This window comes from Misgurnus anguillicaudatus, chromosome 5, assembly GCF_027580225.2.
Source record: "Misgurnus anguillicaudatus chromosome 5, ASM2758022v2, whole genome shotgun sequence".
NCBI classification, from domain to species: domain Eukaryota; kingdom Metazoa; phylum Chordata; class Actinopteri; order Cypriniformes; family Cobitidae; genus Misgurnus; species Misgurnus anguillicaudatus.
In genome coordinates this window covers 27965762-27992933 of record NC_073341.2, presented here as the reverse complement: position 1 = coordinate 27992933, position 27172 = coordinate 27965762, and the positions used below count along the sequence as shown (strand labels likewise).

The 27172-nt window shown below is 37.8% G+C and overlaps 1 protein-coding gene across 1 annotated transcript in view; it reads right to left on the bottom strand.

The window, feature by feature from the left end:
- Positions 1–27172, bottom strand: part of nphp4 (nephronophthisis 4) — a 186137-nt gene that overhangs the window by 40002 nt on the left and 118963 nt on the right. The window contains exons 9-12 of the mRNA XM_073867390.1: positions 25542–25599; positions 18303–18437; positions 7031–7179; positions 4018–4209 (exon numbers count right to left, since the gene is read on the bottom strand). Coding sequence (XP_073723491.1) covers positions 4018–4209; positions 7031–7179; positions 18303–18437; positions 25542–25599 — 534 coding nt within the window. The remainder of the gene's footprint in view (positions 1–4017; positions 4210–7030; positions 7180–18302; positions 18438–25541; positions 25600–27172) is intronic.

The following is a 27172-nucleotide window of genomic DNA, read 5'->3' as shown; positions in this document are numbered from 1 at the left end:
AAAATAAACAAAAATCCCCACACGTCATCCCAACAAGATATATCGTTCAGCTCCTCAAAACGGGGGTTTTAAATGCATATTAACAATCCACTCTGAAGCTGAGATCATTCACCAGCATAGAACGGCGCGTCACCCGCTCCTTTATAATCTTATCATAAACAAAAATGCAAGCAAGTGGTTTCTGGAGAGAGAAATAATAAATGATATGCAAACTTCAGACGCTGCGTATAAGACTTTACAGGTCACGTGTCTTTCCGGGACCTTGCAGATGCCGGCAAATCATTGGCAGTGTGAATGAACAAAAAATCAAACGATCCTGGAAAAATCCAGGATGCATTTCCGTGTATTTTCTGGAATGTCTGTGTGAAAAGGGCTTTACACGTTTTGTCCAACAAGATAATCTTCACAGATGACCACATCTTTTATAAATTTTACATTTTTTAAGTCTAAATTTGTTTTGTTTTTTGTTTCTATTTCTAGTAAATGCATAGACTTAAAAGTTGTGTTTATCTGTGAATATTGTCTTGTTGGACAAAATGTGCCAGTTTCATAAAGATTTGTTAAAAACAAAGCTATTATTTGCAAAAATCCAAAGCTCATGGGAAAAATCGATGGTCTCTTTGTTGAGGGAAACTTCTAGGCTAACTTCCGAGTTGGCACAAAAAAAAACTAAAGTGGCACGTATTTTAAAGGTTTTCACTGTTTTAATTAGTGGAATGAAGCTGAAAATCCTGTTTATGTCAATTTTGAGTACAATGTATATATTTATTTATTTATTTATACATACAGTACTGTGCAAAAGTCTTAGGCCACCACCACCAGACTTGTTGTTTTAGAAGTTTTAATGTCCATCCTTATTTATTTTTCAATCTGTTTTATTAAAGCAACACTATGTAGTTTCCATGTAAAAATGACTTACAGCTCCCCCATGTGGTTGAAAAGCGCAACAGTGCCTGGTATCAGACAGTCTTCTGCAGGCAGGGGGAGGGCCTGGGCTGTGTGCTCTACCCTCCACCGCCACTTTCAGAGTGTGCTTGTAGCAGCTAGGAGGTTGCTCAGGTTGTAGCAACAGTACAATTTGTCCAGTTAAAAGTTGTTCTATTACTGAAATAATTGTAGAGACATTATTTAAAGGTAAAAAAACTACAAAGTGTTGCTTTAAAGACATAGCGGGAGATTTTCTTTTTCCGGGTGGATCATCAAGACTATTGGTCATCCTTGTTGTCAATCATTCTGAGGATATGTTTACATAGGGCTGTCGTACGTGCTCGTCCCTAGGTTCGCTTTCTGCACACTTTCAGGGTTATATGTGTGGTGGGCTACGGCTTCAGCTCGCGTCCTCACCGTGTTTTTTCTACATGTCTGAGGTTCGCAAGAGAAAAAGTGTCTACGAATTGCATGACAAGAAGAGAAAGGCCTCTAAAGAAAGAAACAAGAGTGTTTTTTCGGGAGAATATTTCACATGCTGACGTGCACTAAAAGCACAGGTTGGGCTTCCTACTGATACCTCAGTCGCGAAGTTTCAACTCGACAGGTAAACTTTGGCATGCTACTTGGAGAAATCTATTTTAAATCACTGCTAGTAAAAGTTGATGTAACCAATGATTAGCAATGCTAGCCCTGGCACAAGTCACGAACTGCGCAGACACGGAAAACATCTCAATGTATGAGCCATGCCGGCAGCAACTTGTAAACAGAGCGAAGAGAAGAGGCTCGTGCATGCTCTTTCTCGTGCACACGTTTAATAGGCGTTCCCCTCTCTGGAGCAGGTAGATTGTTGCACATGTATATTTTTTTAAAGTGGAGGGGCGGTTCTTTTCAAAAATTCAGGAAAATCTTCCGCTATACCTTCAAGATAAAAACAGAAAATACAGGAACTATGTACAAAAAAAAAAAAATTAACTAATTTGTCTTCTTTAGACATCATCTGTGTTTAGTGTGAACTCTCTTGGCACTAAACATCTTGAGCGTTTATGAGCAGAATGAAGTAAAAAAAAAACTAATTAGAAATTAGGATTTAATTTTATTTGGGTTTAAGAGATCCTGCAGTATATATACAGTATGTAAAACATGTTTATATACAATAAAAAAAGTTATTTTACATGGAGTAATTGAGGTTAAAATATTAAAAAATAAATGCATAACTTAAAAGCTTTTACATTTATTAAAAAGAAAAAAGATGAATGGAATCACAAAGTGCCAAAATGTGTCCAGTAACAGCAGATCAGTGCAGCTGCAATTCACACCACTGGAAGGTTACATACTATGTATGTATCATTTACACATGTTAAATACCAGCCAATCAAAACTCTCATTTAATCAAAAACAATAAAACTGTCCTTGCTCTAGAGTTTGAACTAATGAATCCTGAAGACAGATTTCAGAAAGGGCAGGTAAATCATACAACAAAACCTCCCATTTAATCATGTGGAACTTCAGCATTTCCTGAAAGTGAAATCAATAACTTTCTTGCAAATTCACTGCACTCTGACTCTTTAACAGAGCACAAGAATCGATAAAAAATGAAGTTATTTGTGTTTTGGAGAGGCTGGTCTTTCTAGAAGAAACAGAATCCTTAAAAAACATTAAACCCATTTAATTAGCCAGCAACGCCACGCTGCATTTTATGTGAGCAATAATCATCCATCACTAAATTACTCAGCTCCTCAGAAAACACCTTTTCTCAAGACCTTAGGTGCTCTGCGGTTCGGGTTCAGCCGTTCAAACCGGTCTGGTTTAAAACCTCAGGCTACATTTTACAAGAGGACAAAACACAGATATAAATAAATAAATAAGGGATATAAATGAATTAATCAAAGTCTAGGTGACATTTGTGAGCTGACAAGGCGATGTGACGAGTTTGTCTTCATCCTCAGCCGAATAAATTAAAATGGAAGGACAGATTAGGGAGGAATGATTGCTTTCTTTCTCTTTGTGAGGAAGATTAGCAATCAATCACTCAGAATTAGATAAGGATAGAAAGTATTTAGAGCGCGGACAATTGGCAGACCCACCGAGTGCGCTTGCATCACAATTCTGGAGTTTAAGTGCTATTCACTCAAAACATCACTTCTGACCTCTGAGCCAATAAAATGGCTTAAATGTACCAATTTAAAGCACAGAGATTGAAGCTCCGTACGGTTTTCACATCAACACTTATCTGGTAAACAAAGAGACAGATAATTACACAAGATGAGTGGCAAAATGAAAACGATGGGAGGGAGTGCACACACACTCGCACACAGACACACAATAATGACGCGTTTTGGAAGTTTTACGTAGTTTTACTTTATTTGGATAAGATTAATAAGAGAAAATATCTTCAAGTAATTCCATCTAACACCTGTGGCCAATAGGTTAATGTCATGTATATTCTTGAGTGTTAAAGGGACACTCCACTAAAAAAATATACTCATTTTGCAGCTCTTCTAGAGATAAACATTAGATTTTTTCCCGTTTGGGAATCCATTCAGCTGATCTCCGGATCTGGCGCTAGCACTTTTAGCATAGCTTAGCATAATCCATTGAATCTGATTAGACCATTAGCATCGCGCTCAAAAATAACCAAAGAGTTTTAATAGTTTTTTTCCAATTTAAAACTTGACTCTTTTGTAGTCATATCGTGTACTAAGACCGACAGAAAATTAAAGTTGTGATTTTCTAGGCAGATATGGCTAGGAACTATACTCTCATTCTTGAGTAATATTCAAGAACTTTGCTGCCTAAACATGGCTGCAGGAGGCGCAATGATATTACGCAGTGCCCGAAAATAGTCCCCTGCCATTGAAAGTTACTAAGGGAACTATGTTCGGGCGATGCGTAATATCATTGCGCCTCCTGGAGCCATTTTATGGCAGCAAAGTCCTGCAATGATATTACGCAGTGCCCGAAAATAGTCCCCTGCCATTGAAAGTTACAAAGGGGACTATTTTCGGGCGATGCGTAATATCATTGCGCCTCCTGGAGCCATGTTACGGCAGCAAAGTCCTGCAAAGATGCACACATAAAAAATCTTACCTGGTAAAGGCCAGGAACTGCAGTATAAGAGTATTGGCCTGAAGAGGATCTGCTTCTTCTCTCTGAGGGTCAAAGTTCACAGGCTCAGATGGATCCAGAACCTCGGCCACCTGGTTTTGCTGATCCAGGATCTGAGGAAAACCAGAGGAGAAGAGCTGGGCCAGAGATCTGCGAGAGGTCGACCTGGAGGAGCTGAGAGCGGGAATACAGACCCAAAGATGATCATTTAAAATATCAGATTATAGCAGTATTGTCGTAACAGTGAAGATTATGTTTTGTTGCAGTCAGAAATACGGCACATTACAAAAGAAAAATTCGTTTTTCCACAGAACAACATTCAGTGTTCAATTAAAATAAAACACGTTTCCCATAAACTTGAGTAATATGTCTGCCCAGTAAAAATGTCTGAGTCTTTACTGAAGCTGTTTACATAATCATATTTCGGAGGCTCTAACAAGAGCTTTTTCAACAATATAGAAAAGTGAAATATATTTGGCATAATGTGTTTTTTCATTGACTTTCATTGCATCAGGAGATACAACAATTAGGCTTTACTGTAATCTCACATCAGGAGCTTTTAATTGCCCTCACAAAGAAAAATATAATACCTATGCATCAGTGTAATTTTCTGCCAAATTAAACATGAATAATGTTTGCTTATTATTTTCACTTTTGCCTGCCCAATTTTTCTTTCAGAACTTCATGCAGAAATCAGAACAGAATTGAACGAGAGAGAGCATGAGAGACTGAAAGAGACTTTTAAACACCTGCAATGATCAGTATTTAGCTATAATGACTAAATACCAGAGGGATCTGGGATTATACCCGGAAAAACCATTAAAAATCCCTTTGACAAAAGACTACAATGTCTCAAGGACAATGTTACCCTTGCCTAAACTCAAAAATACACACAAAAATGCCATTTTACACAGCTTTAAACTCATCTTTAAATCAACCTAATTCATTCATCCCAGTTTAGTATTCAGACTTCAATTTTAATTTCATAGACTTTAATCAGATAACAACTGATACAAAAAAAGAGTTCCTGTTTTAAAGGTGCAGTGTGTAATTTTTGGAAGGATCTCTTGACAGAAATGCAAAATAATATTCAAAACTATATTATCAGGGGTGTATAAAGACCTTTTTATAATGAACCGTTATGTGTTTATTGCTTTAGAATGAGAGGTTTTATCTACATACACAGAGGGTCCCCTTACATGGAAGCCGCCATTTTGTGCAGCCATGTTTCTACAGAAGCCCCTAACAGACAAATTTTTTTAGTAAGTTGTCTCAAACAATGACATGTTTGTCCGGTGGCGGCTACCGTAGCTTCTCTATGTGTTTCAAAAGCAAGAGGTGAGCTGTGGACTGAGCCGTTGGTTGCAATTCACAACCTCACCACTAGATGCCGCTAAAATTGACACACTGCACCTTTAAATAAAAAGGCAATGCACTGCATCACAAAATGTACTGAGATTTGGGTCTCTGCAGTTTCAGCAGACAAATAAAAATACTGTTGACCTGTCAGGGAGCACTGGTGTTTGGTCAGATTTAAATGATTAGTATCTCCAGGGTTTCCACACATTAGTTAACTTAAAATTCAAGGACCTTTCAAGGACTTTCCAGGTTCAATACCCTCAAATTCAAGGACTAAATGTGGGGACACATTTTAAGTGAGAGCAAGGTTACATCGTGTTACCTTTAAAGATACATTGTTACAGTTCCCTTTAGAGGGAACTCGCGCTGCGTCACTGCGGTGACACTTTGGGGACACCTCCAAGGGTAAGTGCGTCTGAATGTGTATATCAAATTCAACCAATGGTGAGGCTTAAAGACAAAGACAGTGTGATGCAGGAGCCAGGAAGAATATCGCTGTCTGAAATATTGCCAAAGACGCCGTTACAGGGACGCAGGAAGTATGGCAAGGGAGACGCAGCGTCTCGTTCCCTTCTCAGGGAACAACAGTTACATACGTAACCCGAGATGTTTTCATGTGTCAAACACAACTATGTGAAAAAGCATTTTGGTATGAATCAACATTCGCAAACAGAAGATATAAGCATTTAAAGTGAACAGTTTAGCACGTGTGCTTAAAAAGTCTAGCATTTTTATGATATTATCCTACACTACACAGGGAATATTTGGGATTTTTTTCCAGAAAACTTTTTGCATAAAATAGATTCAAGCACTTTCAATGACCTGTATCTATGTATGTATATTTTCAAAAACTCCCCAGGACCTTACATTTTTTTCCCCAGATTCACAAACTTTCAAGGAACCCTGACACCTGCAATGATGAGTGTTTAGCTATAATGATCAAATACCACAGGGATCTGGGATTATACCCAGAAATACCATTAAAAATCCCTCTGACAAAGGACTAGTGTATCACAATGTCCCAAGGACAATGTTACCCTTGCCTAAAAATAGTCTGAACTCAAAAAATACACACAAAAAAGCCCTTTTAAACTGCTTTAAACTCATCTTTAAATCAACCTAATTCATTCATCCAAGTTTAGTATTCAGACTTCAATTTTAATTTCATAGACTTCAATCAGATAACAACTAATACAAATAAGAGTTCCTATTTTAAATAAAATTCAATGAACTGCATCACAAAATGTACTGGGATTTGGGTCTCTGCAGGGTCAGCAGACAAATATAAATACTGTTGACCTGTCAGGGAGCACTGTGTTTGGTCAGAATTAAATGATTAATATCTCACACTCGTAAAACTCTGTAATGTAAGAAACTTTTCAGGCTACTTTAAATTCACTGCTTTAAAACAACTGAAAGCATTAAAGCACAACTAACGCATACATAAAGGGCCTTAAAATACTGCAGCTAAAGCATGTCAGTTGCACTTAGAGGGTTTTGCATCCGAGCTATTCATATATTTTATAAATATATATTTTAAATACATTTCAGGATTAAAATTGTGTAAAACAAACTCTTTATACTGTAAAACAGAGGTTTTTTGGGGGATGTTTGTGTGCCTGTATGCTGTTCTCACCCTGCAGTGTGTGTACCGAGGGTGATGACAGGGGCGTGCACGGGGTTGAAGGTCAGCTCCTGTATCTCGCTCTCTTCCTCACTTCTCTCTCCCTCTCTCTCCTGTACACTCAGCTCCAAGTGCGCTATGCTGCCAGCACCTGGGCGCTCCTGATTTAGTTTCAACACATACACAAACACAGAAAAAGAACAACAGACAAAATAAGGATTTGTTTTTGGCTAAAGTTCATCCTGCAGCAAATCATGCAGAACAAAAACACAAGGCTTTGATAAAACTTGGTTTATAAAAACTCAACGAGGAACTGTCTCTCTATGAGGACTTACACACAATAAATATTCCTTTAACATATTAAAAACCTAAAATAACACCAAGGTGTGTGAAAGTAATAGCAGGTGTTTGGAAGATAGGTCAGAGCGATATGAATCAACTAAGGTCAGCAGTGCATAGATAAATCCTGCCTAAAACACTACACAAACACTATGAAGCAGTTTTCCGGAATGGGTTTAAATGAATCTAGGACTAGGTCTTAGATATATTAGGACATTTAAGTAGTTTTCACAGACATACCATACAAAAAACAATACTGATGTGCATATTGAGACAAAACAATGGCACTGATATATTTAAGATTGCAAGCTGATTTTAGTTAAGACAGCTCAAACATTGATTTTAGTCAGGGACTAGACTTAAGCCCTATCTGGGATACCGCCCCTAAAAGTCACACGTGTCCCCAATCACCAGAAGTGTCTATAACGCCCAGAAAGCTAACAACCAAACATTTTTTGGTAACACTTTACTTGAAAAGGTGTTCATAAGACCTTCATAATCATGCATGGCACGTGTCGGATATTTTATGCACGTTTATGACAACTCTCATTATGTTATTTTTAATGCAAAGATGACATTGTTTGAGATGTCTTCGTTATGACAACTTGACATAAAACAATACATTATAACTTGTTATGACACCTTGACATTACCAAGCCAACATAACCTGTCATAAATCTGTCATAAACATGACATAGCAAATTAATTATCAAACTTAAGAAACTATCTAGCTTTATGGGTTAACATTACATTAAACTGTTATGTGGTTGGTTTTGACATTGGCTGTCATAAGGCCATTATAATTGTGTCATGAATATTTTTCTGACCATACAAATTGAATTTGACATAAAAATGTCATTAGGTGTTAATACTCTGTCAAGTAGTTTTATAACAGCGTTATGAATATTCTTCATTTAAAAAAGTTTGTTCCAGGTGTTAGAGAAAAAAAATCATCCAATAATAATAATAATAATAATAATAATAATAACAATAATAATTATAATTAAAATGTATAAAATTATATTAATTGCATTTGGAGTACGATTTACCAAAAATGATATGAAAACAGTACAATAATGGGTTAAGCCCACTGATCTATATAAATGACTGGATTGCGCATGACGTCACAACTGTAAAGCCACCGCGCCGCCATATTGGTAACCCAAACATTCTATTAAATCAATGGACGTTATCAGAATTTAATGATAAAACATCACTTTACTAGTCTCTGTTTTTATATCTGAAGTCTCCCTGTACATTATTACAATGCAAACGTCCTGAGCATGTACATTAGGGGTGGAACGGTACACACAAGTCCCGGTTCGGTTCGTACCTCGGTTCAGGCTTCACGGTTCGATTCACTTTCGGTACAATGGAGGAAAAAAGCAAAACAAAAATGAAGAAGGCATTTTTTTAAGCTAATCTTAAAAACATAGGTGTCCTTATCAGTGTTACTTTGAGATGTCATGAATATGAACTAAAATGCATTTAACATACAATCTCGTATTTCAAAAATATATACCACTTTAAGTAATCTTGTACTCATCTTTCATACAAATAGGGGTTCAAATGTATTACAAGTGTTACCTAAATACATTTTTAAATTACATTTTTGGCCTTATTTCATATTAATGTACTAAAGAACAAAAAAATAGGCTTGTAGGATGAATTAATAGGTGTGTACGACTTCACGAGGCGCTGCAAGAAACGACAAGTGGATGACGTCAGAGTAACGTGAGAGCGATTTGAAATCAGCCTCCTCCGCAAGATTTCTCGCGGTACTCTGACGCTGATGGCGCTGCGTAAAGTTTAGCACACTTAAAAAACTGAACGCAGCTGAACTCGACAGAACTGCCCTGCGTATGCCTGTTGTATATAGCAGGACAATTTATCTCCTACTTCTCAGCGTGAGAAATACAAAGTGTGGCGTTTGAACTGACTGAAATGCGTGTTTGTCAAGGTGAATGCGTGAGACTTGAGAGCCCCGATTAGATGTATTTCCACTCACATACCTAACAACTGCTGAACAACGCCGATGCAAAGTCCTCGTCTTTTCCACCACTCAGAGGGGCTGTTTACACTTGGTATTAAGATGTGTTTTCATTGATCGGATCACAAGTGGACGAGAGAGACACATTACGTTTACACCTGGTATTTAAATCCGTCTCTTTTGTCCACTTTCGACCACTTCTGTGCTGAATACTATGAGGGGGTGGTCTGTGAGACGGTGGGCGAGTCTCTCTGCTGTCATTCAAACCCGAGCGGGAGTAATTATGAGTTTATATGGACGCAAGCTAATATTATGTCGGAGTGCACTGCTTGTTTAGCAAGTAAACATGCTGCACAGTGTTTTGTACATGAGTATGTAAGAGCTTTCTTTGAATTTTCAGCGCAATTGATGAAATAGGATCGCGCAAATTTCACACGCTTTCAAAACGAAACTACGGAGATCAGCCGCTTAGTTTTATCAATGAAAGGCTAAAAATAGCGCTGTTCACCGAATGTTCACGCCAGAAGTCAAAAAAGATGTAAAACTTGTGTTTAATACATCAGATTAGATAAATGGGCGGAGAGAAGGCGGTCGCGTGTGGCTGTTCGAACGCATTCAACCACATGTGCGTTCCGCAACTCCAAAGCGATCCGATCGAAAGTGGTTTCGACCACCTCTGGATGTGGTTGAAAGTGGTCGAAAGTGGACGAGCTCAAAACGTTTTGAACACCGTTTACACCTGGCATTAACGTCGTCCACTTGTGATCAGTGGCGCCCCCAAGGGGGGGCCAAGGGGGGCCGCCCCCCCCCCCCATAAAAGTCACTGGCCCCCCCAGTGGCCCCCCCAAACAGAATGAGATTTAAAAAATTTTTTTTTTTTTTTTTTTTTGATTTTTAGATTGAAATAATAGTAATAATATGTATTCATTAAAATGTACACTAAAAGCACTATGTAAAAAAATAAAATACATTTGTATAATGTGATAAATATAATACAACCTTAACCCCTCCCCTCTCCTTTACCCGCGATTACGCGCAGCCGCACTACCATCCATGTGACGTACACGTGACGTCCTGTTCGCTCCTGTTCAGCCATTGCATGCATTACAGAAGAAACTCACAAACTAGTAAGTAAAACTCAGTTAATTCTACGTTATATAAAGCATATTGTTTCAACTTAGATAATCACTGTCAGGATTTAAATTGGGCTGGGGCCATCCGGGGCTAAACCCCGGCACCAGAGACGTCATGCCCATTCAAACTGACCCTCGGTTTTTAAGCCAACTGGATTTTGCATGCAACCTCAAAATCAAAGAACCATCCATTAATCTGTTGCTTGTCTTTTAATCTGTTTAATATGCGCAATATTATCAATTCTGTGCTGCATCCTTGTCACTTTCACTTGTCATTTTCGCCGCTTTGATCCTGTTAAATTTCTTTATTCTGGCGTCATCAGCGTCGGAGCGCGCTCACAAGCTTTGCTGTTGCATTTGGCTATCTGAGGAATTAAAACGTCTAAGAAACGCCCACAACATTTCCAAACCCCAGGACGGTAATGTGCAGTTAACCTCCTCTGTGTAGAAAATGTATAGTTTAAAATGTGACCGTCTGGACGTTATATTAGTAGAGATTTCTAGATTTATCTTCTTGGCACAACGCCAAAGTTCGCCAGAGTTCACAGGGGCTCAGAATCACACATGCTCACATACGAGGTAACATTTAATGCAAAAGTCTGTTACTCTAATAATTTTATCTAAACATATTGTTTTAAATCGTTATTGAACATTACAATCAATCACGTGGCTATAGCTTATGTCATTTTCGTTGTTTATGTACTTTATGGATTTAAAATTACATTAATTTCATAGGATAATGCAGTTGTTTTGCAAAATGCATTAATGACACAATTAGAAGTCATTAAACAAAACGTAAATAAACAAAACATGCCGTTTTAGATGTAAATATGATGCCAATATGTCATTAATCCGATTGAATAGTATTTGATCTAAAAGTTAGTCAACACTTTTGTTTTGGAGGTTTTTGCATGAAGGCTGGGGCGCTCAGCTTGTTAAAAATGTAAGTGCCATAGAAAAGACTGAAGAATCTATAATATTTCGTTTGATGTCTGTGTATGCACACATTTCTGTGAGATGTGCACACTGTGCCCCCTTAAAAAAGCCCGGCACATAGGCTGAAGGTCTCGCTCCACTCTTGCCAGTGTACCCGCTGCACTTGTGCATGTGCACTCGCTGCCTGCGGTGCCGCGAAGGGAATAATGTGTTTCCATTCATTATGGGGCATACTCACCAAACGCAAGTTCAACGATTTGCGCGAGTAGATTACATACAAAGTCAATGCAAAGACGCAATCAGACAGACGCGTCCTCGCAAGGGGCGATGCGAAATGCCAATGACGCGAAGTGGGCTGCGCCATTGCCGAAAACACGCGCTTTTCCCTTCAAACGCGTCTTTGTGTGTATGTGTATGTGTGTGTGTGTTTGTGAGAGAGAGAGAGACAGAGAGAGAGGTAAGATTGGTGCCCATGTCGAGAAAACTTTATAGAAGACTAGAAACGTGTTAAGGACTAAAGTATGTCACTCATTTAATTACAGTATGTTAACTGGATAACACTGGATATAACTCATTGTATAGTTTAATAAAATAATGTATTTTAAATACACAAATCAAACGATGATCGGTCGATACTCATCTTTGATAGATTAATACTATTCCACCATCTGATCTTTCAATTATTTGCAATTTTTATTTGTCTCTAGTAAATCATATACTAGTAGTAAATAAGAATAACTATACAAGTAGCATTAAAAGCAAAGGAAAACTGTTGACCATTAGATTCAGGCATAATTTTTTTAATTGTGCCACCCTAAGATTTGTACTGGCCCCTTTGTGCCCCCCCATGAAAACAATCCTGGGGGCGCCACTGCTTGTGATCCGATCGACGAAAACACATGTTAATGCCAAGTGTAAACAGCCTCTCTCTCGCCTGTACTATTGTAACTGACTGGAAAACTGAAGTTTTGCCAAACTTGCGATCTTAAAGGGGCCGGCGGATCCTCACCACCATTTGCCATACTCGCTGTCGCTGCTATTTCACTCACTGGACCGTGAACCTGACAAAAAACTGCAGAGTGCCAGAATGTAGACGGTCTCTGATAGAGCGCATACATAGGCGGAGCTCGGCTGCATCGGCGCCATTTAGAGCTTCAGAGCTAAAGCGGGGCAACAGATTAGCTGTCCATAAAGAACCCGCGGATCTAACAGTAGTTCCGCATTACATTAATTATTTTGCACGCAAGTTTTTTTTATTTTCATACCGTGTATTCTCCGTTTAAATTCATGCACCGAACCGTGACCCCCGTACCGATTCGGTTCGAAACGAATACATGTATTGTTCCACCCCTAATGTACATAGTACATAGTTATTTACATTTTGCTTTTTAAACAGTTATTATACTGTACATACATCTTCATTACAGTATCAGATCAGCGGACAGACCGCAGCATATGCAGTATTAATGACAAGCGTGCTCATTCTAAAATATAAATAAATAAATAATCAAGCTTTGTACCGTATGTGCATGCAATAATTAGCTGGTTTTATAATTGTTATCTTTACAAGTTACCTAAACTTATTCAGATAAATAACGTTGACCGTGCAGCTTAATGTAAAAAAAAAATTATTTATACCCGTGCCATTAACAGAATGCAGCAGATGCACTTACCTTAACGATTTTATAAATCCATTATCTGCCCTATTTAAACGTAAACTTTGCAAATAACACCAGAATTAGCAATTAATTTACGTACACATATCCTAAAAAATAACCTTGTGTGACGGATAAAGCGGGTGAAATTAGATAATGATTTTGAATTGAAGTCAATGACGCCCTCTGCCAGTTGGGTATACAAAGATGGCCGCTCGAACTTTGCGCTGGCTTCACCTCACGCTGTTACGTCAAGCGTTCTATGCGCAATCCAGTCATTTATATAGATCAGTGGTTAAGCCATGCAGTGTTTGGTCCACATCGCTGCAAAAACAGTTAATTACATTAAATGTATTTATTAAATTAAATTAATCAAATTTATTGTACTTTTTATTCTACGTCAGAAAATTTCAGAACCCTCTGTGTGAGAAAGAACAAGTTCTGTTAGTTTTTTATGTATTTTGCACATACATAAAGTTAAGTATAATCTTTTGACATGTCTGTTGCATTTTGTTATGGTATTTAACATTATTTGACATAGTACTAACACTTATTGACATTTTAATAATTTTGTACCACAGTAGTTGAGGTCAAGAAAAATATTCATGATGCTGTTATAAAACTATTTGACAGAGTATTAAGACTTAATGACATTTTAATGACAAATTCAGAAAAATTTATAAAAAAGTGGTCAGAAAAATATCCATGACACAATTAAAATGGCCTCATGACAGCCAATGTTAAAACCAACCTTATGACAGTTTAATGTAATGTTAACCCATAAAGCTAGATAGTTTCTTAAGTTTGATAATTAATATGCTATGTCATGTTTATGACAGACATATGATAAGTTATGTCAGTAGTTTCAAGTTGTCATGACAAGTTATGATGTATTGGTTTATGTGAAGTAACAAAGACATCTCAAATAATGTCATCTTTGCATTAAAATGACATAACAATAAATGTGTATAAAATCTCCTTCTTTGTCATGACACGTATCATGTCATGATTATGAAGTTGTCATGTCAGTCTTATGCACACCCCTTCAAGTAACTTTTCAACTACCTTAAGTCTTTAGGATAACTCAATAGCAATCACAGAATTTCCTAAGTGGACCAACATTTTGTTTGTGGGACTTAGTAGCATGTAAACTCAATAAACATGGGCAGAACTGACTATACTGAATCATATTTTGCTTTGTTTTCTGTTATAACAAAAACATGATGTATTATTTACAAAAAGAAAAAAGCTGATTAAAAAAATCTGAAGTCTAGACAAATTTCTGCTGATATTGGTTGTGGACCACCACTGTTGTGCTAATATTTATCGAATGAATTTTTGCCTTGCCATTGACTCTAGTAGCAATATTTTCTCAGAAAAACTTACTATGGAAAAAAGAAAATTTTCTGCAGTTGACTTTTCCTCTATTCATTGACATTTCGCTACCAGCTTGTATTTCCGCCTTGGCAAACTCCAGAACTTAGAGCACTGTTAATGTTTCTGTCCCCTTGTGATAAATGGCTTGTGTAGCGGTATCCCTAATTCCTAAGTCCCTTTGGATAAAAGTGCCTGCTAAGTAAATAAATGTCCACTCCAATGTAAATATAACATGCTAGTATATCCAAGCAAAATCCAACTCCAACGTGCACACACTATACCAGCACTTTGGGCAAACTTCAAATTTCTTCTTTCAAACAAAGAGTTGTAAAAAACTAAGAGAAAAAGAGAAAATGATTGGAAAGAAAATTAAAAAAGGGTGTAACAAAATTAGGAATAATTTAACACAATCACAAAAAAATCATCCAGGATTCTTTAGCCAGAACCCAATCTCAGCAGGAACTTCCTCTGTAAACTGTGACAGAAGAGCATGTGTGCGGCACACGATCAAACAATCGTGGGGGTGGAAACTAAGCACTTTATGTGTTTATTTACACAGTACCAACATGTAGTTACAGTAAATGTTCTGTATGACAACCAGCGTCAATATAAACACACATGCGCCCACACATCCCATTAACATAATAAGTATAGATATCCTGGTGCATGTGTGAAATGTCGCACAATGTATTTTTTATTTATATGAAAATATAATAAGCAGGGTGTTAATATTCTTTATTCAAATAAAAAGGACAATCTATATGGCATCAAATCTTGCTAGCTTACATGTACTGTAAATGCAATATTTGGTTATTTAGCATGAAATAAAATTAGAGTATAAGCAAGCCGGTGGAAGAACTGCATTAGATGTGGGGCTGAAGAGTTGTCTTAGATAATCTCATTGATATGTTCCACCTTATCAGAGTACACTTGTTCCAACCTGGTAAGCTTTGAAACTTTTCACTGCTCCGTTTTTTGTAAATAACAAAGAATTCTTGAAAGCAGCACTTGGAGTACATCTTATGTAAGCAAGAAATGATCAATGAGCTGCCACTAACTGATACAACCTTTATGAAGCTCTCAAAAGATGGATTTTCTAGGACACACTTTAACCCTTTTAAATTCTAGAAAATAATTGGTAGGTGCACATGATACACTCTTAAAAAGGTGTCTTGGAAGAACCATTTTTTGCTGTGTGGTTCCATTTATCATCTAAAGAATTACTTTATGTTTCACAAAAGGTTATTTGTAATGAAAAATGGTTCATTAGACTGTAAATGTATCTTTTAAGAACCCTTGACTGAATGTTTTTTTGGGGACCCATAAATGGTTCCTCTATGGCATTCCTGAAGAACCTTCTGTAGCACCTTAAAAGAATAGTTTGGCCAAAAATGATATTTAACCCATGATTTACTCAACCCCAAGCTGTCGGAGATGCATATGTCCATCGTTTTTCAGACTAACACATTTTTTAGTTATTTTAGAAAATGGCTTTGATATTTCAGTTAATCAAATGTAAAGTTACGGGGTCCACGTCCTTCAAGTCCAAAAAAATGTGCATCCATCCTTCACAAAATAAATCCAAACAGCTTCACGATGATAAACAAAGGCCTTCTGAGGGTAGTCCGGCCCGTTTTGTTGTAGAAATATCCACATTTAAAACTTTATAAACGAAAATAACTAGCTTCTTAAAATCCTCTGTATTCAGGAGAGAGTATCAGCGTAGTGTACGCACTTTTTTAGGCCCTGTTTACATTAGAGCATTTGTTTGTTAAAAAGGCATTTTAAAATGAAAACGATCCTCGTTTATACTGGAATTTTAAAAATAATTTAAAACGCATGAAACATGACCAATCACGTAACTGGGCATTTGAATAAAAGTGTAAAATAACTTATTACTCTAATAATAGCTTACCTTTGCGCATTTAGGCAGCCTAGGCGTGTGCGATATTGACAAAATTCATACCTGGATCCTTTGCCGGCAACTACAGACACTATTTTTGAACCTATAAAAATGTGTCTTATATTGTTCTAGCTCCCCTTACAACATATTAATACGATTAATAGGTTAATGTTGATGTTAGAAACCAAACAGAAAGGTCTAAATTTCAGCAAATGCAAACTTCAATCAGACATAATAAGAGGTGAAGTATAGCTTTAGCCTACAGAACTGCTTATTGCTTTAATGTAACGAGTTCCTCTTCAGCCATTTCACACTGTTATATTTATAATAGTTCATTGTTCTCAGTTCATATTTATGATCTTATAGTCCATTTGAAAATTTTCGTACGAACTGACTGTATTTTTCAGAAAAACACCAAATAACTTATCTTCCCTTACCTGTCGCTGTTCAGTGCATGTGTGTGTTCCCTCACACTCGTTCTCCGACAAAAAAGCGTGGCCGGCTAAAGTATTAAAAATACATGACGTTAATTTTTAAAAGTGTGCGAGGTTCGTGCACGTCCTCAGCTAGCAACACAGAAATAGCAAAAAGCGCAATCGGCTAAACGAGCATTGAATATTAATATGACATTGATTTTATTGTTTTTATTAATTTATATTCACAAAACTTATCAACAAAACATCAATTAAAATTAAGAGACAAATTATATGAAACGAAATTCATTTTAAAGTAGAAAATGAAACAAAACAAAACTTAAATTAACTCGAAAATAATGTCTGACCCATTACAATTCTCCCTTCATATTGGCCTTTACAACGCCCTATATGGTGTTTAAAATTACAGTCTATCTTTTGTAATAAGCTAACTAAATTTAAACAAAACATAAACAACATTACAACAATATTCAAACCAACAATACTCAAACATAACTATAAAACAGACATTATCTACAAGGATACATGTTAAAACAAACTGATAGCGTTTATAATAGCTGGTTGGTAGATGTTTATTATTTTGGCAAAACCTCCGTTGCAAACCTCCATTTACCTGAATAAAAATAATTTTTACTTTGAAAATGATGCGCTGTCACGTTAACATCAGCTGTTCGTTTACATAAGACTCAATCTACGTTCATTTACACTGCAGCACAACCCGGAGTTCTCAAACTAAAACAGGGTCTTCAGCGTTTATGAACGACTCCGTTTATGAGGGTCGAAAACGGTGTAAATCAAAGGCGTAAAAGTAATGGCAAAAGTAATGCGTTTTAAAAGGTAAACGCATTAATGTAAACATAGCCTTAGTGACGTAGGACAAATTCGGAGGGCGCGAAACATCCGTAAACTGCGTATGCTCTCATCTTAAATGTTGATGCGACTAAGATGGCGGCGTTACCGGAAGCTAGTTATTTTCGTTTATAAAGTTTTCATTTATATGATTTTAAACAACACTGCGCGGACTACCCTCAGAAGGCCTTTGTCTCTCATTGTGGAGCCATTTGGATTTATTTTGTGAAGGATGGATGCACGCCTTCTGGACTTGAAGGACATGGACCCTGCAACTTTTTTTTCTAAAATAACTGGAAATGTGTTTGTCTGAAAAATAATGGACATATGCATCTCAGACAGCTTGGGGGTGAGTAAATCATGGGTTTAATATCATTTTTGGTCGAACTATCCCTTTAAGTGCATATCAGTTGTATATCATCAAGATACCTACTGGCTACAGTAGCCTATGTGGTCTGAAATAAATCTTAATATTTGTTCTAAAGGATTCTGTGTATGTGCATACGGGTCTACAGTAAATGATGTGTTTGTTTCCCTTTAATGTTTTGAGTGAGTGTAGGTGTTTTATTGCTTTGCGCAAATGCATCTCGGTGCTTTTGTTCTAAACGAAAAGGAACATATATTTTTGTGTGTGTGTCTGTGTGCGCGAATGTGGGTGGAAAACTTACGACATGTGACAGCTGGTGGGCCGATGCCATCAGGGAGGGAGAGAGAAGAGAGGGGAGCTGTTGTTGCCATGGAGACCCCACAGTGTGGCTCATGGTCGGGTAGCGTGAAGTCGCGGCAAGCTGAGAGAGAGACAGCTGAACAACAGAATCAGAGAAAAGAGAAAAAACAGACCGAAAAAAATTAATACATATTTATCGCACGACACAACGGGCAGAAGCATCTGACGAAACGGCAATCCCCCGCAGCTGGCATCTACATAATGCCAACATCCAGCCGACACAAAGGCCGGATGAAATTAGAACCCTGTTTTTGTGTAAATGTGACAGATCCAGCTTTAAATGCTGCTGCTTTGGTTCACACGAGTCTTAATGTTTTTCTTCATTTGGAGAGTTTCGCAAATTTTGTTTCACTTTTTCTTCTAAAGCGAGTCTTTACTGCAGTCAAAACACCAAAAGTAGCGATGAGATCCCACCCACAGGTTCACGCACATTCCGACGTTTTCATCTGTTTCAGCTTCTGACAGAAATACTGATACCATTGAAGACACAGTAAAATCATCAAAATTGCTTAGTTGCTTATATAATTTTGTGCAAAACGTTAACATTTTAAATTAGCACTTACTCAAAGCTACTGTAGTTCTCCAGGGCTTATCTGAATGAAGACATTATAAGTGTGATGATGCAACTGTGGTGATTTTAATCCGATTTGTCTGTACTCACAGTGCATGTAAAAGCTGTTTAAAGCAGCGCTGTGATGATCTGTATTTTACAGGGTTGGATGACTGTGCCAAGCAATAGAAGCTGAATATAGACTGTGATGGGGGTCAGTGGTGTTAAACTCCATCAATACAGCCTAAAAATCATTGATGCCCGGTAGACCCTCAAAGCATGTCTCCATTGATCCCAACAATACAGACTAATTTATGAGTCAGTAACCTAACACTGCTTAACACATGACTACACTATGCCCAGTATAAACTGAAACTTGTCTATTGTTCTTACTGCTGCTTACATCTAAGTACAGTTCATAAGTGTGCAGCAGAGTCTAGTTTAGACAAGGGAGCAGACAAATGACAAGACATGATAAAGAGGAGGGTTGGCTCAATAAATGAACTGGACTCGCACTTGGGTCAACCGTATTCAAATTGCACCACTTCAACATCCTGGAGCACATGTACCACCCACCAGGTCATGTCTCTGATGTAATTCTGCAGTCTTTCTTTCTTTTTAAATAAATACCACTTGGTTTATCTAATGCAATGACTATACATGCATTTTAAAATCATGCATGTCCAAACAGTCCACCTTTTGGAGCCACTATACACTCACCTAAAGGATTATTAGGAACACCTGTTCAATTTCTCATTAATGCAATTATCTAATCAACCAATCACATGGCAGTTGCTTCAATGCATTTAGGGGTGTGATCCTGGTCAAGACAATCTCCTGAACTCCAAACTGAATGTCAGAATGGAAAAGAAATGTGATTTAAGCAATTTTGAGCGTGGCATGGATGTTGGTGCCAGACGGGCGGTCTGAGTATTTCACAATCTGCTCAGTTACTAGGATTTTCACGCACAACCATTTCTAGGGTTTACAAAGAATGGTGTGAAAAGGAAAAAACATCCAGTGTGTGGCAGTCCTGTGGGCGAAAATGCCTTGTTGATGCTAGAGGTCAGAGAGAATAGGCCGACTGATTCAAGCTGATAAAAGAGCAACTTTGACTGAAATAACCACTCGTTACAACTGAGGTATGCAGCAAAGCATTTGTGAAGCCACAACACGCACAACCTTGAGGCGGATGAGCAACAACCGCAGAAGACCCCACCGAGTACCACTCATTTCCACTACAAATAGAAAAAAGGCCGACAATTTGCACGAGCTCACCAAAATTGGACAGTTGAAGACTGAAAAATGTTGCCTGGTCTTGCTTAACTGAATTTGAAATACAAGATACAAGATTAATACTGAATTTGAGTCACAAGAGATTTAATAAACAGAAGGGTTGGTGTGGACTGTACTGAGGTCATCGGACAGAAGCAACATCAGACACACAAACAAATGACTCACACACAAATAACTCTGAGCTATTAACATCATCATTCAAAAAGGTCGGTATAGAGAGAGAGAACACATAACAGACAGACCGACCCACATGATAGCTGAACTACTGACAGACATAGTGCCAACAGAAGAGGCGCAAGGTCAGAATAAAAATCGTGCCTGTCGATATTCACAAAGCCAGCTCTTGTTTGACATACACTCACTTTCATGCATACTAAAAAACAAAATCAATAACAGAGGCATCGCTGTTTCTGAAAGAGAGAATAGAAAGAGGCAGAGGCTCTTTTTATAAAGCATTAACTATAAATAGAGAGTGAGTGCATGAGTCTAAAGCAAGCATTTTATATCACAAAAAATACAGTACAGGATATGTGAGGGGCAAGGATGCTGGCATTTTTAACCCCTGTGTTTTTCCAAAGCCAAAATATGCACACACACAAACAAAATATGAAAACCACTAAGTCTCCCTTAACGGCACAATATGTAAGGTTATTGAATTTAAGCTTGGAAACCATACCGCCTTAACTGGGTCGTCCAAAAAAAAATTGCTGCACAATAAGGCCGTCAAGTGCATTTTAGAGAATAGCGCGTGCATCAAACGTGGACGCACGCCACACGTGCGAAATGAGAAAGACGTGGTCCGGACCGTCACTGTCTGGAGGATAACTGGCCAGTTGATAAAACATCTCGGAGAATAGCGCGGATGCGCTCCACACCGTGAGCGTGCACGTGCGCCACACGGCCGAAATGAGATAAAGATGTGGTATGTCATGTCTGGAGGATAGCCAGTTGATAAAACGCGTGTCCGTGAGAACTGTAAGTGGACTTATGTTTTGGGTTTATTTAAGCCTTTTATTGTATTAGTATATAGTTCTTGCAAATTTAAAGTAAGTTAGCTGGCGATTTTGTTGTTTGAGCAACCTGCTAGGGTTTCACGTGCCTGTTGATTAGATATAATTGTTGAGCGCTCGTGCTCACTTTATTTATGTGCATTATTTACTTTATTTATGTGCATTATTTATGTGCTTTATTTATGCTACAGTAGTTACAAGATAATGTAATAAATAGTGGGAAATAATCAGTTTTTACAATTTTTGCGCTATCTATCATCATTCGCCAGACGTTCTACAACATCTGCTTTAGTTTGTGTTTATTAACCCTTTAGTTTCACTTCATCACACAGCTATTCCTGTTAGAGGTTAAAAACATTGAATTCATTAATAATCTATTATGTGTTCATTTTTGTCATAGTTTCTTCAAAATTAAGTTTTATTTGAGTGTTTTAAAAATAAATGTTTTATTTATTTATTTTATTAAAATATTTAAATTCTCATCATGACACATACGCCCCTTCCCTTTGGTTGCCACGCCCTCTGCCCCGCCCACCCGTCCAACCCTACCACCTTAACTAACAAATTTTCTGAACTTGCTGAATTTAATCCAAAACATTTAGCAGTAGTTGTCAGCAGGCAGACTTGCTGATAAAATGTATTTCAAAGCTTTAAGCAGATGCAATTTTTTCCAGAGGGTCCCTGAAGGTTAAGAGCCTTATGCATCAGAGCGGAAAAAAGCAGAAGGACAATGAGATATGTCTATTTATCAAACACACAACATACGATGTGTCAAATGTAAATGAGACCCACACATGCTTGATATCCGACAACAAAGGATGCCGTAATCCCATTTATCGTGATCCCTCTGCTTCTTTTTGAATGTAGAACAACTAGTCCACATGTCATTTTAAATCCACATGGTTGTGTGTGTGAAAGAGAGATAAAAACAGTGAAGGAGAGAGCACCCCATCAATCAGAGAGATGGGTCTCTCAAGACGGCTCTGACAACCTTTTTCAGACCGAGTGAGGGACTCAAGCATCCAAACAAAACATGCACTCTAAATCAACCTCTCTAAATTGCTGTCCCTCTAAATTAGCGACATACGGAAATCAACGCAAACCAGACACGTGCTTCCAATCTTTCGGGGTACACTCTAAAAACAAACGGTGCTAAATAGCACTTAAAGTGGTTCACTGGCATGAATGATAGGGGATCCATTTTAAGTGCCATATAGCACCGTATGTAGTACCTGTGTAGTGCTATTAGCACAATTTTTTTTAGAGTGTATACATTTACATTTATGCATTTGGCAGATGCTTTTATCCAAAGCGACTTACATGGCATTACAAGGTACACATTTTTTAACAGTATGTTTGTTCCCTGGGTTCGAACCTATGACCTTTTGCTAATGCAATGCTCTACCACTGAGCTATATCACTGCAAGTATAGGAAGTGTCAGTGGATTTTATACAGTATAAGGGTCTTAAAAGGGGGGTCTAATGCTATTTCATACATTCTGACTTATTTACACTGTTAAAGAGCTGGATTCCCATGCTTAACATGGGCAAAGTTTAAAATGTCTGTGCCGAATACACTTTGTCAGGGTTTAGAAAGTTTCAGAAAGCTTTGTTCGAGTATGTTTTTGTTACGTCACAATGCGTTATAGTATAGTGGAATTCCTTGTATGGGCGATTTGTTGACAGATTTGTTGTTTTCTTGTGTGTTTTTTGTGAGGGAAATTTAAGCTTATTCAGATTCCCATAAAACTCAGCATTAAGGGAAGAGTGGATGCTGTTTGTTTTTCTGTAGTTGCAAGTTTGTTTAATCTTGGCATTTCGGTAATGAATGTTTTATAAACAAGGCCAAGTTTGACTTTGGATTTGCATATAATTTAAAACTGAATGTCAGAGCAGCCACAGCGATAAAAGACCCGGTCATGAGTAGGAATCACGGTAGGTGATCGCGGTAGGTAAAATTGCATCAAATGTCTTTCACTTATAAGCAAATAATGCAAACAACACGAAAGTATAGTTAATCAAAAGGATATCCCAGGATAAAGCAATGATGTACTGTGTGTGTTGTGTGCTCGTGACAAGCTCCACCCACGTTACGCCTCCAGGAGCTTAGCTGTTTTCTAAAAAAAGCGGTGCTGTACCTGTCTTTTTTAAATCGGATAAAACTAAAGACTCTTCAGAGTAGTGCTGCAACAGATCGCAGTTGATCCCACTATTTGGCTTGCATGTGATTCGCGGATTAATATGCAAATTTAAAAAGGGGAAGTTTATGATTTGCATGTGTTTCAAAGGTTTTAAAATGTTAACATTCAAGTGATTTAAAACAAATTAACCGCAAAAGGTGCTAAATTGAGCACTTTACGCACAAACGCACGCGCGGTTAAATGTGTCTGGTCCAGCTCCAGTCAGACGTGATCATCCTTCAAAGATCAGCAGATGCAGAACTCTTGATGTGTAAACTTTAGAAAGTTGCATCACTGTATCTCATACTGTAGTGTTTTAAAATACATGTGGCTAATAGAGCAATGAAAAACAACGTAATGTTTTTATGTGGGACGACCGTTTATGCTGCGCCATTTGTAATTCGCCCTCTGTCTATGTGCTTGCGTAAGGGCACTTGATACTGCACACACGGAGAGACGTGTTTCAAAAAGCAAGCGAACATAAACATTTTCTGTTCTTGACAGGGCACATACAAACAAAATGATCTCCACAGTATTTTTTTTAATAAAAACATTTGTTTAGGTCTAAAGTGTGTGTATAGATTAGAAGCCGAAACCAGCCTGGGCCTATTTGGTCTTAAAGAGACAGTAACCTCAATGAACCTACTTAAGTCTCTGTCATTAATGTTAATCATTTTAGTTAATGATTTTTCCCATCCTTTTTTTGCTGATCCAGAAAATAATCCGATCCGTGCCTAAAAATCCGTAATGTGATCCGAACTGTGAGTTTTGTGATCCGTCGCAACCCTACTTCAAAGGTATGAAGGATGCAATACTACTCTACAGGTATGAAAGATTAACTTGAGATTGGCAGAAACTGTGTGTAATGTCACTTTAAAGGTCTAAAAGGATCCGCTGTGTTTCCTTGTTTTGCTTTAAAGAGTTAAATCAGGGTTTGCTAAAGGGAGATAGATTCTGAGCCATTTGAAGTCGACACATTTCTGTCTGCCAGCCGGCGAAAACTGTTTAGTGTTCAGGGAACTTGTAACACACTGTCTGAAAATAGAGAGTGTTTATCCTGGCATTAAGGTGCAAAAAAATCCTGGACTTTGAACAGCCACTGCCTGAACATTTTGTCTAGCACTAGATACATTACAGTCCTAACAAAAAAGCTTGTGGCACACACTAAACAGTGAATGCAATATAGTGTTTGGATCGGGTGTGCCTCATAAGTCTTGAAAAGCTCTTTGATCGCCCCCTGGTGGCTGGCTGCAGTACAAGTCATAAACCCGCCGTCTCCATTAAAACGAATGGGACTCTGCTCTAAATAAAAAAATTACACTTCCAATAAAAGTTTCCGAAAGATGGTTTGGTCCTTTCAAGTAGTTTTTATCACGCTGATATATGTTCAAGTGTTCATTTTTATGATAATTTTCCTTTTAGCTAGTAATTTGATGCTATAGAAACGGGGCGTGTCATTATGATTGGCCTGGTTGAATTGGTCGCACGGACGCTTGATACCGCGGCTCCACTTCTGGCTCCACGGACGATTCCTTCTGCGCATGCCTTGGCTCCAAACTGACGTTTTTATGTAACATCGTGGCGACTATGGTCGGACATTTTTGGCTTCAATTCATTACAATGGAGGGAGGCGACGTTGCGCCGTCCATCTTTTTTTACAGTCTATGGTTTGCATTCTAAAAGAGCATGATTTTTTTTCACTTGTTTCATTTTCAAAATCTTGGCCTGAAATAAAGATCTGTTGGTTGAAGGTCTCTCTTCACTAAGGTAAATAATAGATTGGCAGTAGAACAGGGGTTGTGAGCCCGGGGCCCTTGTGTTCACCCTGCATCGCTTCAATTCCCAGTTTGTTATATTAAGAGAGGAGCTGCCCTCCATATCCTGGCCATCAATACTGAACACCTCTGTCTCCATTCTGCAATCTCCCACCAAAGATTTCTCCAAGCTTTCATGGTGCAATGCTGCCGTAACTCTTAGAAACTGCTCCCGAACATGGCACTGAGACCGTTCTGATTCTGTCCGGCACAGGTTACAACATCACAGCTGGGCTACAGTAGTGGAGTTTGTTCGAAAACTGTTGCTTTTTAATGAAACAGACACAAAAGGCACTGTGGGAAAAAACAGGAGAATTTTTTGGGACTTACAGTTGGGCCGCGTGGAGACTGCAGTGTCGAAGCTGTTGGCACCAAGATGTTCTCATCTAAAATCAAAACAAAAATTTGTATTTTTTCATGAACTAAAATATATTTCACAACATTCGTAATTGTGCAGGGCTGATATGTGGTCTGTTTTAGCATTATGGCCAAATTTTTCTTGTACAAATCAATAAAATGACTTATATTAGGCTATAAATGACTGAAACTCATATGATTATGCATTACTGTTATGATATCATTTTCTATTCATTACAAGTATTTAAATGGTACTGAATGCACCTTTATATAAAAGTCAGATGCCAGAATGGTTTTAAAATGTATGTGCTATTCAAAGCACATACATAATGTGCACATACAGTATAAGACACATAAAGTATACTGTATCTGGCCAATGACTGCTGATTTGCATTCACAATGTTAAAGCAACCTGAATAACCTGAATATGAGTGCGAATGAATCACATTTGTCCCTTAATCCCAGCAGCAATGAAAAGGGTCTGGCGTAGACGAGAGAGGAGTTCAGGGTCATAGCGAACAGAACATCATTCCCTCAGTCCAACAATGAGCTCAGATCTATTAGGCACTCGTAATAGCCTTATATAAATGTATGATGAGAAAACTGAATGACAGATTCTCACTTATCCACTCTTTTCAATATCTGCATTTCACATTTATGCTCCTTTACCCGCTCTAAACCGTTCAAACACAATTACCAGATGCTTGGATGAGAACGCCATGAGCTACCTTATGTTAAAACAGACACTTTTTATGACTCACTCTTGTTTCCAGTAACTGATTTTTATAGGATAAACGCCTGAGTTGTGTAGAATCGTGTGAGAGTTTAAAATTGAGCGCTTGGGATTTGACACCGACAGATCTGATGTTACATCAACAGAATGTGCTAAACCATCTGTGCCTAAGGGACACGTGAGAATGAATAAGTACATCAACTTTCTGTAAAATGAATAACATTTTAAATCCTGCATACTGATTGGTTAAAATCTGTGGTTTATTCACAATAAAGCATGCCCTCTCATATTTTATATTAAACAAATCACAAGTAGAATTTTTAAATAAAAACATGTTCCATCATGTTTTTTATGGATGTCAGATGGACTTAGCGCTAAACCTCTGGTTAACCGGTACAAGAGGTGCTTCAGGCTACCATCATTTTTACTGAGTAATGTTCTGGATGGATTTTAATTTATCTTTTTAGGTTCCATGACAGGTTTGGTCAGCTAAATGTTCACCTTTCAGTCTGGGACAACAGATACCAAACCTGCCTGGTTATTTTGTAAGGTGGAACATTAATGATAAACCCGTCTGATTATCAGAGGAAACAGAGGAGAGACTTTAATTAACCTCACTGAGCTTCAGGATGGTTTTTAAAAGCACCCAGATTCTAAAGTTTTAACTGTCAGGAAAGTTTGTGTATAGATTACTTTATAAAGTGTATAGAGTTTAATAAGTTTAGTGATAGCTTAATATATTTGCCAAATTGAACCGTAATTTGGCTACTTCAGGTGATAATCTGCTTTTCCGATGAACAAAAACTTTTACTTCATTGAGTAATGCACATTATTTGTTTTCAAACAATGTTTAAGTAAACACAGTATGATA